Source organism: Osmerus mordax, chromosome 18 (genome assembly GCF_038355195.1).
Source record: "Osmerus mordax isolate fOsmMor3 chromosome 18, fOsmMor3.pri, whole genome shotgun sequence".
NCBI classification, from domain to species: domain Eukaryota; kingdom Metazoa; phylum Chordata; class Actinopteri; order Osmeriformes; family Osmeridae; genus Osmerus; species Osmerus mordax.
In genome coordinates, this window is record NC_090067.1 from 9,196,612 (window position 1) to 9,209,137 (window position 12,526).

Consider the following 12,526-nt stretch of genomic DNA (forward strand, 5'->3'; position numbering starts at 1 on the left):
AAGAGAGTCCTAAATGGTTTACGTAGAGGGTAATGTTGCTGTTTGTGTGCCTCTTTCTCTCTCTCATTTCTCTCTTTTTCCATCTTCCTCCCCTTTTCTTTGTTTCAGGCCCAGACAGCCACTTCCCATTGCCTCCCCTCAGGATCCTGCCAGCTCGGCGGGTGAATCTCCAGCTCCACAGGCCCATGGCCCCAGTTCCTCTGCCCCGGTAAAAGGTTAGCCAAGCTGGCCGCCCCAGACTCCTCCCTGCCCCTGGCCCCAGACCCAGAACCAGCCCCGGAGCTTGGCCTGTTCACCAGCCAGGAGCAGCAGTATGTGAGCGAGGGGGAACCCAGCCAGCCCAACACACACCCGGCTCCTCCACACTGCAGGGACGCCGAGACCATCACAGGTGTGTGTGTTTGCATCCATGCAAGAGAACATTTGTGTGGGTTACCGAAACCTAGTGTGTGTGTGTGTGTGGATTAAAATATAGGCAGAGGAAAATACATTAAATAACTGGAGAAAGTTCACTTCTATGAGAAAGTTCTTGAGGGAAACAAATGTGTTTTTACTAAACACCACTAGATGGCAACATACTACGTCTTTTAGTTGCGCTAAGTAAACATAATACAATCTCTTTCTCTCTCTCTCTCTCTCTCTCTCTCTCTCTCTCTCTCTCTCTCTCTCTCTCTCTCTCTCTCTCTCTCTCTCTCTCTCTCTCTCTCTCTGTCAGATGTGTGTAACAGTACTGACCTGCCGGAGGTTGAGATCATCAGTCTTCTGGAGGAGCAGCTGCCGGTGTATCGTCTCCGGGCTGACACCGTCTACGGTTACGACCACGATGACTGGCTACACACACCGCTCCTCTCACCGGGCGCCAGGGTCGACCTGACCACGGAGCAGATAGAGGAGACTCTCAAGTACTTCTGTAAGTGTGTGTGTGTATCAGTGTATCTGTCTTTGTGTATATATATGTGAGACTTGGTTCTTGTGTATATTTATTTATTTCTGCTTTATATATATTTCTGTTTGTCCATACTGGGACGTCTCCATGGAGATTTGAGGATGGTCACAATGGCAACCAAGGTTTTACAGGCGGACGCTCTTTCCCTGAGTGATGCAGGGAGGTAAAAAAGGGAAGTAGAGAGAGACAGAGACATTGTGTGGAAGTCAACGAAAGCAGAATGGGTGGTAGGGCAGGTCTTCCTGAATCTTCCCACTTTGATTTACTGTCACTGGCTTTCCTCCAATCCGAAGGTTTGTTCCGCTTCAACTGTACTTAAGTTGCTCTCTCTTTCTTTCTCTCTCTCTCTCTCTCTCTCTCTCTCTCTCTCTCTCTCTCTCTCTCTCTCTCTCTCTCTCTCTCTCTCTCTCTCTCTCTCTCTCCCTCCCCCCTTTGCCCTGTGGAAGGGTTGGTATTGAGTGTGTGTACTCAGGAAGCTAATTATACTAGGACTAGCTGTGACTCAGTGTAGGACTGTCTGAGTGTGTGTGGGTGCATGTGTGTGTTTGTGAGTGTGCTGGACCCACACACAAGAGGTTGATTGCACAGGGATGGCTAGATCCAATCTTGCTGTAGTCACTGTGGAAACAAGAGGAGAGATGGATGAAGAGAGATGGATGGAGAGACTAACGGATGATGGCTTTGAGCCGGACAGCTGGTACTATGAGGAGAGCGTAAATGGTAAAGCTGCTGTTGGTCTGAAAGAGAGACAGAGAGAGATAACAGCGGTGTGTGTTGTTTTTGCTTCTATGGATAGTATGTCTGTGTGCTGAGTTTCACTGTAGTTGTTAAATGGTTTGGATTCCACTATATAGAAAAAACAAAAAACAAGATTAGAAAAAAAGTGTAATTTATGAATCAGAAACAGATTATATTGTTAGATTGGACATTGTATAGTTTACTCAAGGTCAAGTCTACTTTTTGTGTAGTTGGCTTCTGTAGTTTACTGTGTGTAGTTAGCATCTGTGGTTTAATGTGTGTGTAGTTAGCATCTTTAGTTTAACGTGTGTAGTTAGCCTCTGTGGTTTAATGTGTGTGTGTACAGATGCTAACTACACACACATTAAACTAAAGATGCTAACTACTGTGGTTTAATGGGTGTAGTTAGCATCTGTAGTTTAATGTGTGTGTAGTTAGCATCTGTAGTTTACTGTGCGTGTACTTAGTATCTGTGTTGGTGGGCTTGCTGGAGATGTACACGTTTCTATGAACTGTGGTTTCAGATGGCTGGCCATGTAGCAGCAAAGCTAGCCAGGCTGATTCTGAGTGTACAGGGTTTGTACACTGTAGTTCATCGGCCCCTGAGCTCCTCATTAAGCTGTGGCTCTGTGAGCAGGTTCACTTCTGGCTCGTTTGCCCGCAGGCCTACACACACAGACGCACACACAGTCATGGACATACACGCAATCATACACTCATGTGAACACACACACACACTCTTACATCAAAACCCTATAAGCTCCCAGCGCTACATCAGACCGCTAGATTGCTCATACTAGGTCAGGACATGTACAGGGTAGATATCCTGATCTGTATTCTACTGTGCTACTCCATTAAACGAGCACAGAAGGAAAATATTTTCAATTACTAATTAGAAGCAAAAGGGGTAGGCAGTTTTATCCAACAGTGTCCCACTGTGTATGGATCCCAGCTCTGAGGTCGATACCAGTCTGGGGGGGGGGTGGGGGGGGGGGGGGTGGGGGGGGGGGGGGGGGGGGGGGGTGGGAGGGTAGCACCCGTGTGCGCCATGGAAAACACTACCCTTCACTGAACCCTCCCTCTCACTAGCAACACCTCCTCTCCCATATATACATTGTTTTCCTTGTCCATAAGTTGATGTGAAATATACAGTTTCTTGTTCTTCCTTTCTCTGTCTCTGTCTCTCCCTCTGTTTCTCTTGTCATTTTTATGTCTTCTTACTCCTGTCTTTATACTCCCCCACCCCTCTCTCTCTCTCTCCCTCCCCCCCCCCTCCCCCCCCTCTCTCTCTCTCTCTCCCCCCCCCCCTCTCTCTCTCTCCACAGTGCTATGTGCAGACAGAGTGGGCCAGATGACGAAGACCTACAATGACATCGATGCTGTTACACGTCTGCTGGAAGAAGTACGCTTCTATTTGACTGGATTTTAGTTCTATTGGCTACTCTTTAAATCAGAGGTTGTTTCACCAGCAATCTAGAGATACATTATACAAATCTACCTATCAAATCTTCACTGCTGACACTTTGTCTTCCCTCCCGTCCTCTCCACCAATAGAAAGAGAGGGATTTGGAGCTGGCCGCCAAGATTGGCCAATCCCTTCTCAAGAAAAACCGAACACTCTCTGAACAAAATGAGTACTTGGAGGAGCAAGTGGGACATATTGCAGAGGAGGTACACACACTCACACACATGCTGGGTCTCTCACGTTCATAAGAACACACACACATGCTGTCTCTTTCTCTCTCCCACGCACACACACACACACACACACACACCTAACCCTGTGGTCTTCCCCAGGTGGCCCAGCTGCACCATGAGTTGAACCTGAAGGATGAGCTGCTGCAGTTCTACAACGCAGCAGAGGAGAGTGAGGACGAATCCACAGGCTCCCCAACGTTAGTACACACTCACTCACACACACACGCACACACACACACACACACACACAGGCATAATCACCACAAACAGACCAAGTTGTGTGTACTTTCAGTCATGTCCTTCTGTCTGTGTGTCGGGGCAGGAGGAGTAAGCTGGGAGGAGCCTCTGGCGGGTGTGGATCCAACACCCTGCAGAAGAAACTGAAGGAGCTGGAGGATGAGAACCTGTCTCTACGTTCAGAGGTAAACACGTACTTCAAACTTTACACGAGTAAAGCAAATGGCCACACACACACAAACACTATAGCCCATAGATGGTTATGTTTTCAATAGAGCTCTTACGTGTGTGTGTGTGTGTGTGTGTGTGTGTGTATGTCTGTGTGTGTGTGTGTGTGCAGGCGTGTCATCTGAAGTCTGAGACTGAGACCTATGAGGAGAAGGAGCAGCAGCTGGTCAACGATTGTGTCAACGAACTCAGTGAGTGTGGGAACTCTGCCTCAACCCCCTCTCTATTCCCCCCTCTCTCTTTCTCCCTCTATCTCTTTCACTCTCTCTATTCCCCTCACTTTCTCCCTGTCTCTCATCCTTTCTCGCTCCCAATTCCCCCCCTCTCTATTTGTCCCCCTCTCTCTTTTTGTCTTTCTTTCTGTATCTTTCTGTCTCTCTTATAATTTGTATGACTTCTTACTCCTGTCTTTATACCCCTCTCTCTCTCTCTCTGCCTCCTTACCTCCCTCTTTCTAATCCTCTCTCATCCACTCTCTCTCCCTCTCCTCAGGGTTGTCCAGTCTCCAGATCTCTGTCATAGCGGAGGAGCTGGCTCGTAAGACCGAGGACGCGGCCAGACAGCAGGAGGAGGTCACACACCTGCTCTCCCAGATAGTGGACCTGCAGAAGAAGGCCAAATCTGTGAGCACACACACACACACACAAACTCATACGCACATTCGCATGGCCAGAAGCACGCACTCAACACAGATCACATTTTCCTGTACATTTGTAAAATTGCTCCTCCCAACATATGCTCCCACTGACATACCTTTATTTCTGTGCGTGTGCGTGCGTCTCAAGGTTGCAGTGGAGAATGAGGAGCTTGCTCAGCATCTGGGGGCAGCTAAGGATGCCCAGAGACAGCTCACAGCAGAGGTGGGACCCCACACCTCACCAGCTCACCCACTGGTCTCCACCAGTACTCATGTACCCTCACTGACTGTGTGTTCTCTGGAAGCTAATCCCACCGGGACTAGCTGGGACTCAGCCCATCTCTCTCCTTCTCTCTCCCCCTCCATGTTTCTCCCTCCCGTTTTCTTTCCCCTCTTTTTCTTCCTCTGCATCTCTGTCTCCACCCCTCTTGCCCCCCCCCCCTCCTTCCTCCCTCCCTCCCTCCCTCCCTACAGCTTCAGGAGCTGGAGGAGAAGTACTCAGAGTGCATCGAGATGCTCCACGAGGCCCAGGAGGAGCTGAAGAACCTGAGGAACAGGAACTACCCTGCAGGGACCCCCCGTCGCTTCCACCCCCTGGGCCTCTACCCTATGGTGTGTGCGCTGACACGTGTTATTGTGTGTGTGTACACAGTATATTCCTGTATTATTGAGAGTTAACATGTATTACAGTGTGTTATAATGTGTGTGTGTGTGTGTGTGATTGCTGCAGGACTCTCTAGCTGCTGAGATTGAGGGGACCATGAGGAAGGAACTGAGTATGGAGGATCCGGACTGCGAGGAGCAGAAGTACTCAGTCTTCAGTTCCCCCTAAACACACTCACACCTGGACCTACCATGAAACAGTCCTGTAACCCCCAAGTGTGTGTGTGTGTGTTCAGGGTCCACCGAAAGCGTGTGTTTGAGACGGTGAAGAACATCAACCAGACAGTCAGACAGCGTTCACCAATCCCGTCCAACGCCAACATCCCAGGGTCCAATCAGTCGCTCTCGTCTCGCACCTCCCCCCATTCCAGCGGCGCGGCCACGCCCAGCCTTTATGGCGGTGACAGCGGCAACGGCGTTGCACTCGACAACCGCACCCAGAGCATGCTGATGGAAACGGCATCCAACCAGAACAGGTTAGAATATTGCCCTGCGCCTTTAATTCCACCATATTTGATTACCTCATAGAGACTGTATCATATCTATAAGAGTATACCAACCAAACCAGGCCAACCGTTCTCCTGGAGATCTACCCTCCTGAAGGTTTTCACTCCAACCCCATTCGTAAGAACAAGAAACATGATTTAGCTTGTAACAGACAACTAGATAATTATTAAAACCAGATCATTCTTAGAATCAGACGTGCTGTATTAGGGTTGAAGTGAAAACCTACAGGGTGGCAGCTCTCCAGGAACCGGGTTGGTCAGCTGTGAACTAAGCATACATTCTGATCTGGCAAACAGTGTGGACGGCCGTGACAAGAAGGCCAGCGTTGAGGACCTCAGGCTGGCCCTGCGCAGGCTGTCGCTGCGTCGCCAGAACAACCTGAGCGAGAGGCGCTTCTTCGAGGAGGACCGGGTGCGGAGGAGAGGGGGAGGCGTGCCGGAGGGGGGGCATGGGGGGGCCATGACCCCCTCAGACAGCATCATGTCCCTGGGGGGTCTTCACCTCTGGGCCTCCCGCCCCTACCTCCCCGACAAGCTGCAGATCGTCAAACCCCTGGAAGGTGAGGGAGGGAGAGATGGAAGGATGGAGAGAGGCAAGGACAGACAGAGAGAGGGGAAGAGGGAAGGGGGGATGGAGAGAGGCAAGGAAGGATGGATGGAGGGGAAGAGGGAAGGGGGGATGGAGAGAGGCAAGGAAGGATGGATGGAGGGAAAAATGGAAGGAGGGTTAGAGAGAGGAACCAGACAGAGGGACCAGGCCGGGAGGAGAAGATCAACCTTCCAGGAGAGGAAGTTGTGGGAGAGGGAGGCCATGGAAGAGGCGGAGAGAGAGGAGGAGAGAGAGGAGCTAGGAGGAAGAGGGGAGTTAAGTTGGGGTTTGAGGAAAACATGTGGGTTGAGGAGAGAGAGGGAGCGAGGGAGGAGGTGGGAAAATGAAAGAGTCGGAAGGAAGAAGACAGACGGAGAGAGAGAGAGAGGAGAGCGCCCTTTTTCTCTGATGCTCTTTAACTCTTTCTGGTCACTCATGCATCATGGCAAGTCCGGAGGGTTCGGCTTCCAGCACTCCCACTACAGAGACACCCAGCCTAGGGGCTGGCTACAGATACCCTGAACACACATACACACCCACACCTATGCCCACACACGCACACAAAGACACACACCAACTCCATCTGCTGGTGAGATTATGAACTGTTCGTTATTATGGTTTAGAGGGAACTTTATGTCATTTTTAGTTAGTTAGTTTATGTCGAATTAATAAGGTGAATTTGTAATCGTAATTTGATATATTTGTCCTTAATGGGTTAGATATGTATCCACACCAATCTTTTTTACATATAAAACATTATGTTCATGTAGCAGATGCTTTTATACAAAGCAACTTCTATAGTCCAGGGAGTCAGATGGCTGAGCGGTTAGGGAATTGGGCTATTTACATTTACATTTAGTCATTTAGCAGACGCTCTTATCCAGAGCAACTTACAGTAAGTACAGGGAGATTCCCCCGAGGCAAGTAGGGTGAAGTGCCTTGCCCAAGGACACAACGTCAGTTGGCATGACCGGGAATCGAACTGGCAACCTTCGGATTACTAGCCCGATTCCCTCACCGCTCAGCCACCTGACTCCCACGGCTATTAATCAGAAGGTTGCCGTTTCGATTCCCAGCAGTGCGAAATGACGTTGTGTCCTTGGGTAAGGCACTTCACCCTACTTGCCTTGGGGGGAATGTCCCTGTACTTACTGTAAGTCGCTCTGGATAAGAGCGTCTGCTAAATGACTAAATGTAAATGCAAGTTCTACAGTATGTTGGTGGTCAGACTAGAACAGTCTGTATCTACTACACACATCACAAGGTCCCAGCTAACAGGCGCTGTGACAAAAATAATACTACAGTGTACTACAAAGCTACAATAATACTACAGTGCAGCTACAGTGCAGCATAACATTTCATTTAGTCAGTGGCTATAACAGATACATGTGTGAATTGTATGTCTATCTGATTTATTTGTTTTAATCTGTACATTTTTCATTTCTATTTGTAACTTTTTCTGTTATTTCTCTTTCACTCTTCTCTCAATTAAATGTTAATTTTTTCATTAATGAAAGCCATCTCTTCTGTCATTCATTTCTATCTTTCATCATTTTGCATCCAATCTGTCTTTAGCTCTGTGTACTTTCTCCACAACTCATCATCAGTAAGTCTGCTGCCATCTGTGTCCCGTCTGTCTCTCTGAATCTGGCTGGTCCCAGTTAACTGTCGAGGACTCGAAAACATGTCTATTTTTATTATAGAATCTGTATACCCATACATTTTAGGGTCTCATATCTCTTTGTGTGTGTGTGTGTGTATTTGTATGTCTGTGTGTGTGTGTATGCATGTGTGCGGGTGGCTTTGCATGCATGTGTGGAAATGTGTGTCCCTGTGCGTGTTTGTGTGTGTCCAGGCTCTGCCACCCTCCACCACTGGCAGCAGTTGGCCCAGCCTCACCTGGGCGTGATCCTGGACGCCCGGCCAGGGGTGCTGCCGAAGGGCTACAGGCCTCTGGAACTGGAGCTGGAACAGGTGTGTGTGTGTGTGTTTGTTTTACCGTACATGTACTGTACCTGTGTCTTTGAGTATGTAAGGTAGCATTGACTCTGTATGTGCGTGTGTCTGCAGGTGTATCCATGGGGGGGCTTTGAGGAGGATGAACCAGGAGAGCAGTACTTCCAGAGTCTGCCCACGTCCTCTGCCACCTCCTCCCCCGCTCTGCCCTCCATCACCCCCAACCCTGCCCCACCTGCCAGCCAAGGACCCTCCTCCCCATCCTCACCCTCACCCCACCTCAGCAACACAGACCCCCTTGGTAAGTCAACGTACACACATTCATACCCAAGGAACTTGCTTGAGAATGGGTTGTATTCTGTATAATATCCTAAATATCGTGTGTGTGGTTTCAGTGGTGTACTATCCTGGGAAGTGCATGGCCCACACTAGCTCTACCTACACCTTCACCACCTGCAGGATCCTTCATCCTACTGATGAGCTGACACGCGTCACTCCCAGGTAAGGAACACACACACACACACACATGTGGAACACACACACGTGTTACCACGTAGTGAGGCTGCTGTCTCAGTCACCCCCTCTCTCTTCGTCCCCAGTCTGAACTCTGGCCTGACCACATCATCCTGTGTGATGACCAGTGCTCTGCTGACCACCCCTGCTGTCACGCCCTGCACCCCTCGCCGGCTCAGTCTCAGACCCTCTGAATCGTCCACTAACCTCAGGTACACACACACGTCACACACATACAGCCACTGCGAACACATAGAAACCATGCGAACCCCCTCTCTGTTTCGCATTAACATACAGACACAGACATACACACACACACACGGATATATGAACTCATAATCTAGCACAAGGTCATTCAGTGGAATGCTTTCTTCTCCAGGGATGCTACACGCACAACCAGCACCTCTCTGGGGTTAGTGCGCCTCCTACAGGAGAGGGGCATCTCTGCAGCCATGTACCATCAGACACAGCCATGGGACCATGGCCAAGGCAGCCTGTTCAGCACCTCTGTCACCCCCAACTTCCCCCGCGGCCCACTGCCCAACCCCCTGCGCCCCTCGACCCCACCAAACTCTCCCACCAGCCAGGGGGGCTCCGCTCTGCCTCCCGGCAGCACGGCGGAGACCACCCTGGGCTTTGACTTCAAGAGCCCCTCCTATGACAACTTCCTGGCGTCCAAGCCGGCCCGTTCCATCCTGAAAGAGGTGACGGGGGGGAGGCGAAGCCGGCAGAGGGGGAGGGACTGCGAGAGTCAGACGGACGTGAGCGTGACCGTCCACAACCTCAACCTGGTTGACAAGGTGAAGCGGCTGGGGGTGGGTGGGAGTCCGGGGGCCAGGGCTGGGATCCCGAGTCCCATCATGGGGCCCCTGGGGGGGCTGAGGAGACCTGGCTCCCCCTTCGGGGAGGGGATGAGGAGGAACAGGAGCTACCCGGCCATGGTGGGGGCCAGTATGGCCATGAAGGGCCCTGGGCCCCAGGAGGACTCTGAGCTGCTGTTAGCCTCCAGGATGCCAAAGCAGAGCAGCCTTAAGTAGGGCTAGGGCCAAGAGACTACAGTTAGTAACTGCTGTTTATGATCTGGTACTGGTTACTGGCTTCTCTTCCATTACTGATAAAGTACACCTAGGTGTAATGGCCCAACGGTTACACCCTCATTGCTGCTACCAACTGTTACTCCCTTTACTTACCCTACTGTAACTTTCTGGAGACCCAGACTCTACTGGCTAGATGTAGTATCCATCTCACTAGGTGACTTGCGTAGAATTTTTAGGAACACATGCCTTTCTGTCTAAGTAATAATGAGCTGTGAGATGTTTTGGGGTACATGCATTACCAATGTTTAGGGTAAACACACTTTTTTTTTTTTTTTACCAAAAAACTGTATGTGTGAAGCATATAGATAATCAATGATCCTGTATTGCTCTAGACTTGTTCTCTCTCTCTTTCTCTCCCACTACATCTTTCTCTCATTCCTCTTCCCTCTCTCTTTTTTCCCACTCCTTTTTTCTCGCGCCCTCTATCTTTTTCTCCCTCTCTCTTGTTTTCACTCACTCTCCGTCTCACTTTCTCTCCCTCTCTCAATCTGTCCCCTTTAAATGGAACGTCACTTTAAAAACACATTTTTATGAAGATCTTCTGTTCACATCAAATATGCATTGCTATTTCTTTCCTAATTTGCCATTCAGACAACGACACAGGCTGTAGACCCTAGAGGGCGCAGAGGGTCTTAAAGATCATTACTGAATACCAGTCTGTTGATGGGAGGGATAGAGGGGATGATGTAGAGTGGGAAGAATATGGACGAAGGGATGGAGGGAGTTAAACTTTTGAAGGGAGGTGATAGTGGGCAGAGTGGCACACAAGCTTTTTCTGAAGCCACTCTAAGATTGATTAACTGATGCAATAGTGCCTCGACAATGTGTATATTCATTGTGCTCATGTTTATGTTAAACTACAGTATAAACGCAGAGTTGAATATTGTGTCAACACCTTTTGCATTCATGATATTTATGATGTGATTATTTATTAAAAACCTAAGTTATATTTGCTAAATCAATTTTTCATGCACTGATTGCTCTTCATGTATGTACATGTTTCATGTAACCTCATGCTGTACAGAATGTTTAAATTCAATTCGAACTCAATATGTCTCACAAATAGATTGTGTAGTGAATATTCAGCAATTCACCAACAGCAGGAAGTATTGCACTGAGCAATTAGCCACATTTCCCAATAAAAATCCTGAAACCTAATTTCTGTCATAGCAAGCTAAATTGCTCTCTCTCTCCTTCTCCTAAAAGACCAAGCAATGTATCTGCTTTTCAACCTTGTGTCTCTTTTCTCTATCGATAAACTACTCCTATACTTCTTCAAGTTACCTGGCATTTTAGCATGTACTGGTATTTGAGCCATATTTGAACTTACAGGATAGTTTAGAAAAACATGGGACTCACAGAACTATCTGACTGAAGCATCCTGCACACCTGCACAAACGACTTGAACTCAAGTCTGGAAACTCGAAGTTTCAAGTTTATTGTCATTTGTAAAAAGTACAATAGTGTAATAATGATTGATGAGTGAATAACAAATTCATTTTGCAGCATGCAGTAAAGAGGACATTTGAACCTGCAACCTCTTGATAGGCAGTTAAGGGCTCTAACCACTGAGCCATACCCTCCCTAGGAGTACAAGCACAGGTACACTGGATTTCTTGGGGCTGATCCCCTTGAAGGTTTCCCAGGTCAAATGTAGGATTAGGTCAAACTTAATCCTGCACGGTGCTTCTAATTCTCATTTCATTTCTACATCTCTGGAGACGGAGTGATCAAGCGGCTCAGGTTTGATGAGGCTGGGCCTCATAACAGAAAGTCACAAGATCAATTTGTCTTCCTACAACCATACTCCACCCCATGTGAATATATACCTCATTTATATTATGTAACATTGTTTGCGGCACAGTAGTCCTTCAGCACCAGGGAGATGCAGCAGACATCCAGCAGAGGGCGCCATTGAACCACTAGTTTTCCAACTGATAAGAAATGTTTGATGTCTTTATTATTTCTCTTTCTCTGTCTCTCTCACTCTCTATATCGCTCTCTGGTTTGATCATATCCATTGCTTCCTCCACAGAGGTATTGAGAGTGATGAGGAGGAGGTAATTGGTGTAGGCTTGGGCCTAATTATGTTTCATGAGAACCATCAGGCCCCTGGCCTCAATAAATGCTACTGTTGAGCAATTAGATAGGAATAAATGCTAACTACATTTCAAATGCCAAGGTTGTCACTCACATGTGGAAGAATTGTTCAATTTTGAATTGCATTTCTGTCTCGTTTAATTTCATTTTAAATCATCCACTTACTGCAATCATCATCTGTAGTTATGGGCCTTTGTCCAGCTGTGCACAATGCGTGTGTGTGTGAGTGTTTGTGTGAGTGCGTGTGTTCATGTGAGTGTTTGTGTGAGTGCGTGTGTTCATGTGAGTGTTTGTGTGTCGCAGTCTTAATTTCTAGCTTGAGCACTGATGTTGGTCAGTGATTCCTTTTTCAGACCCACCCAGAGTTCCCAACCCTGAACAGAAGCTCAAGAGAAGATGCCGAGCAGCCACACAATGAGACGGAGACTCACAGAATTGGTTTTCTTCTGCGACAGCCTTTAGACTTCCTTCTTTAAAACATGATTATCTTCTGATGTCTGCCTAATCTCTGAACTTGAGTAACCTCTTTGTCCTTCTAGATTTCGCTGTAGATACACAATCAACCAGACAAACCTGGTTCAAGTATTATTTCCTCTGGCAGATAGGTCAGGCACCCTC

At 48.3% G+C, this 12,526-nt stretch overlaps 1 protein-coding gene across 1 annotated transcript; it reads left to right on the top strand.

The window, feature by feature from the left end:
• Positions 1-851: 851 nt before the first annotated feature.
• Positions 852-10,949, top strand: LOC136961934 (trafficking kinesin-binding protein 1-like). The gene is made up of 17 exons (XM_067255442.1): positions 852-910; positions 3,010-3,086; positions 3,239-3,355; positions 3,482-3,579; positions 3,705-3,804; positions 3,960-4,038; positions 4,340-4,470; positions 4,633-4,707; positions 4,959-5,096; positions 5,215-5,291; positions 5,384-5,623; positions 5,951-6,213; positions 8,098-8,216; positions 8,313-8,499; positions 8,594-8,699; positions 8,798-8,923; positions 9,091-10,949. Exons 2-17 carry the CDS (start codon positions 3,036-3,038, stop codon positions 9,746-9,748), a joined length of 2,565 nt encoding a protein of 854 aa, XP_067111543.1. The 5' UTR covers positions 852-910; positions 3,010-3,035; the 3' UTR covers positions 9,749-10,949.
• Positions 10,950-12,526: the final 1,577 nt, after the last annotated feature.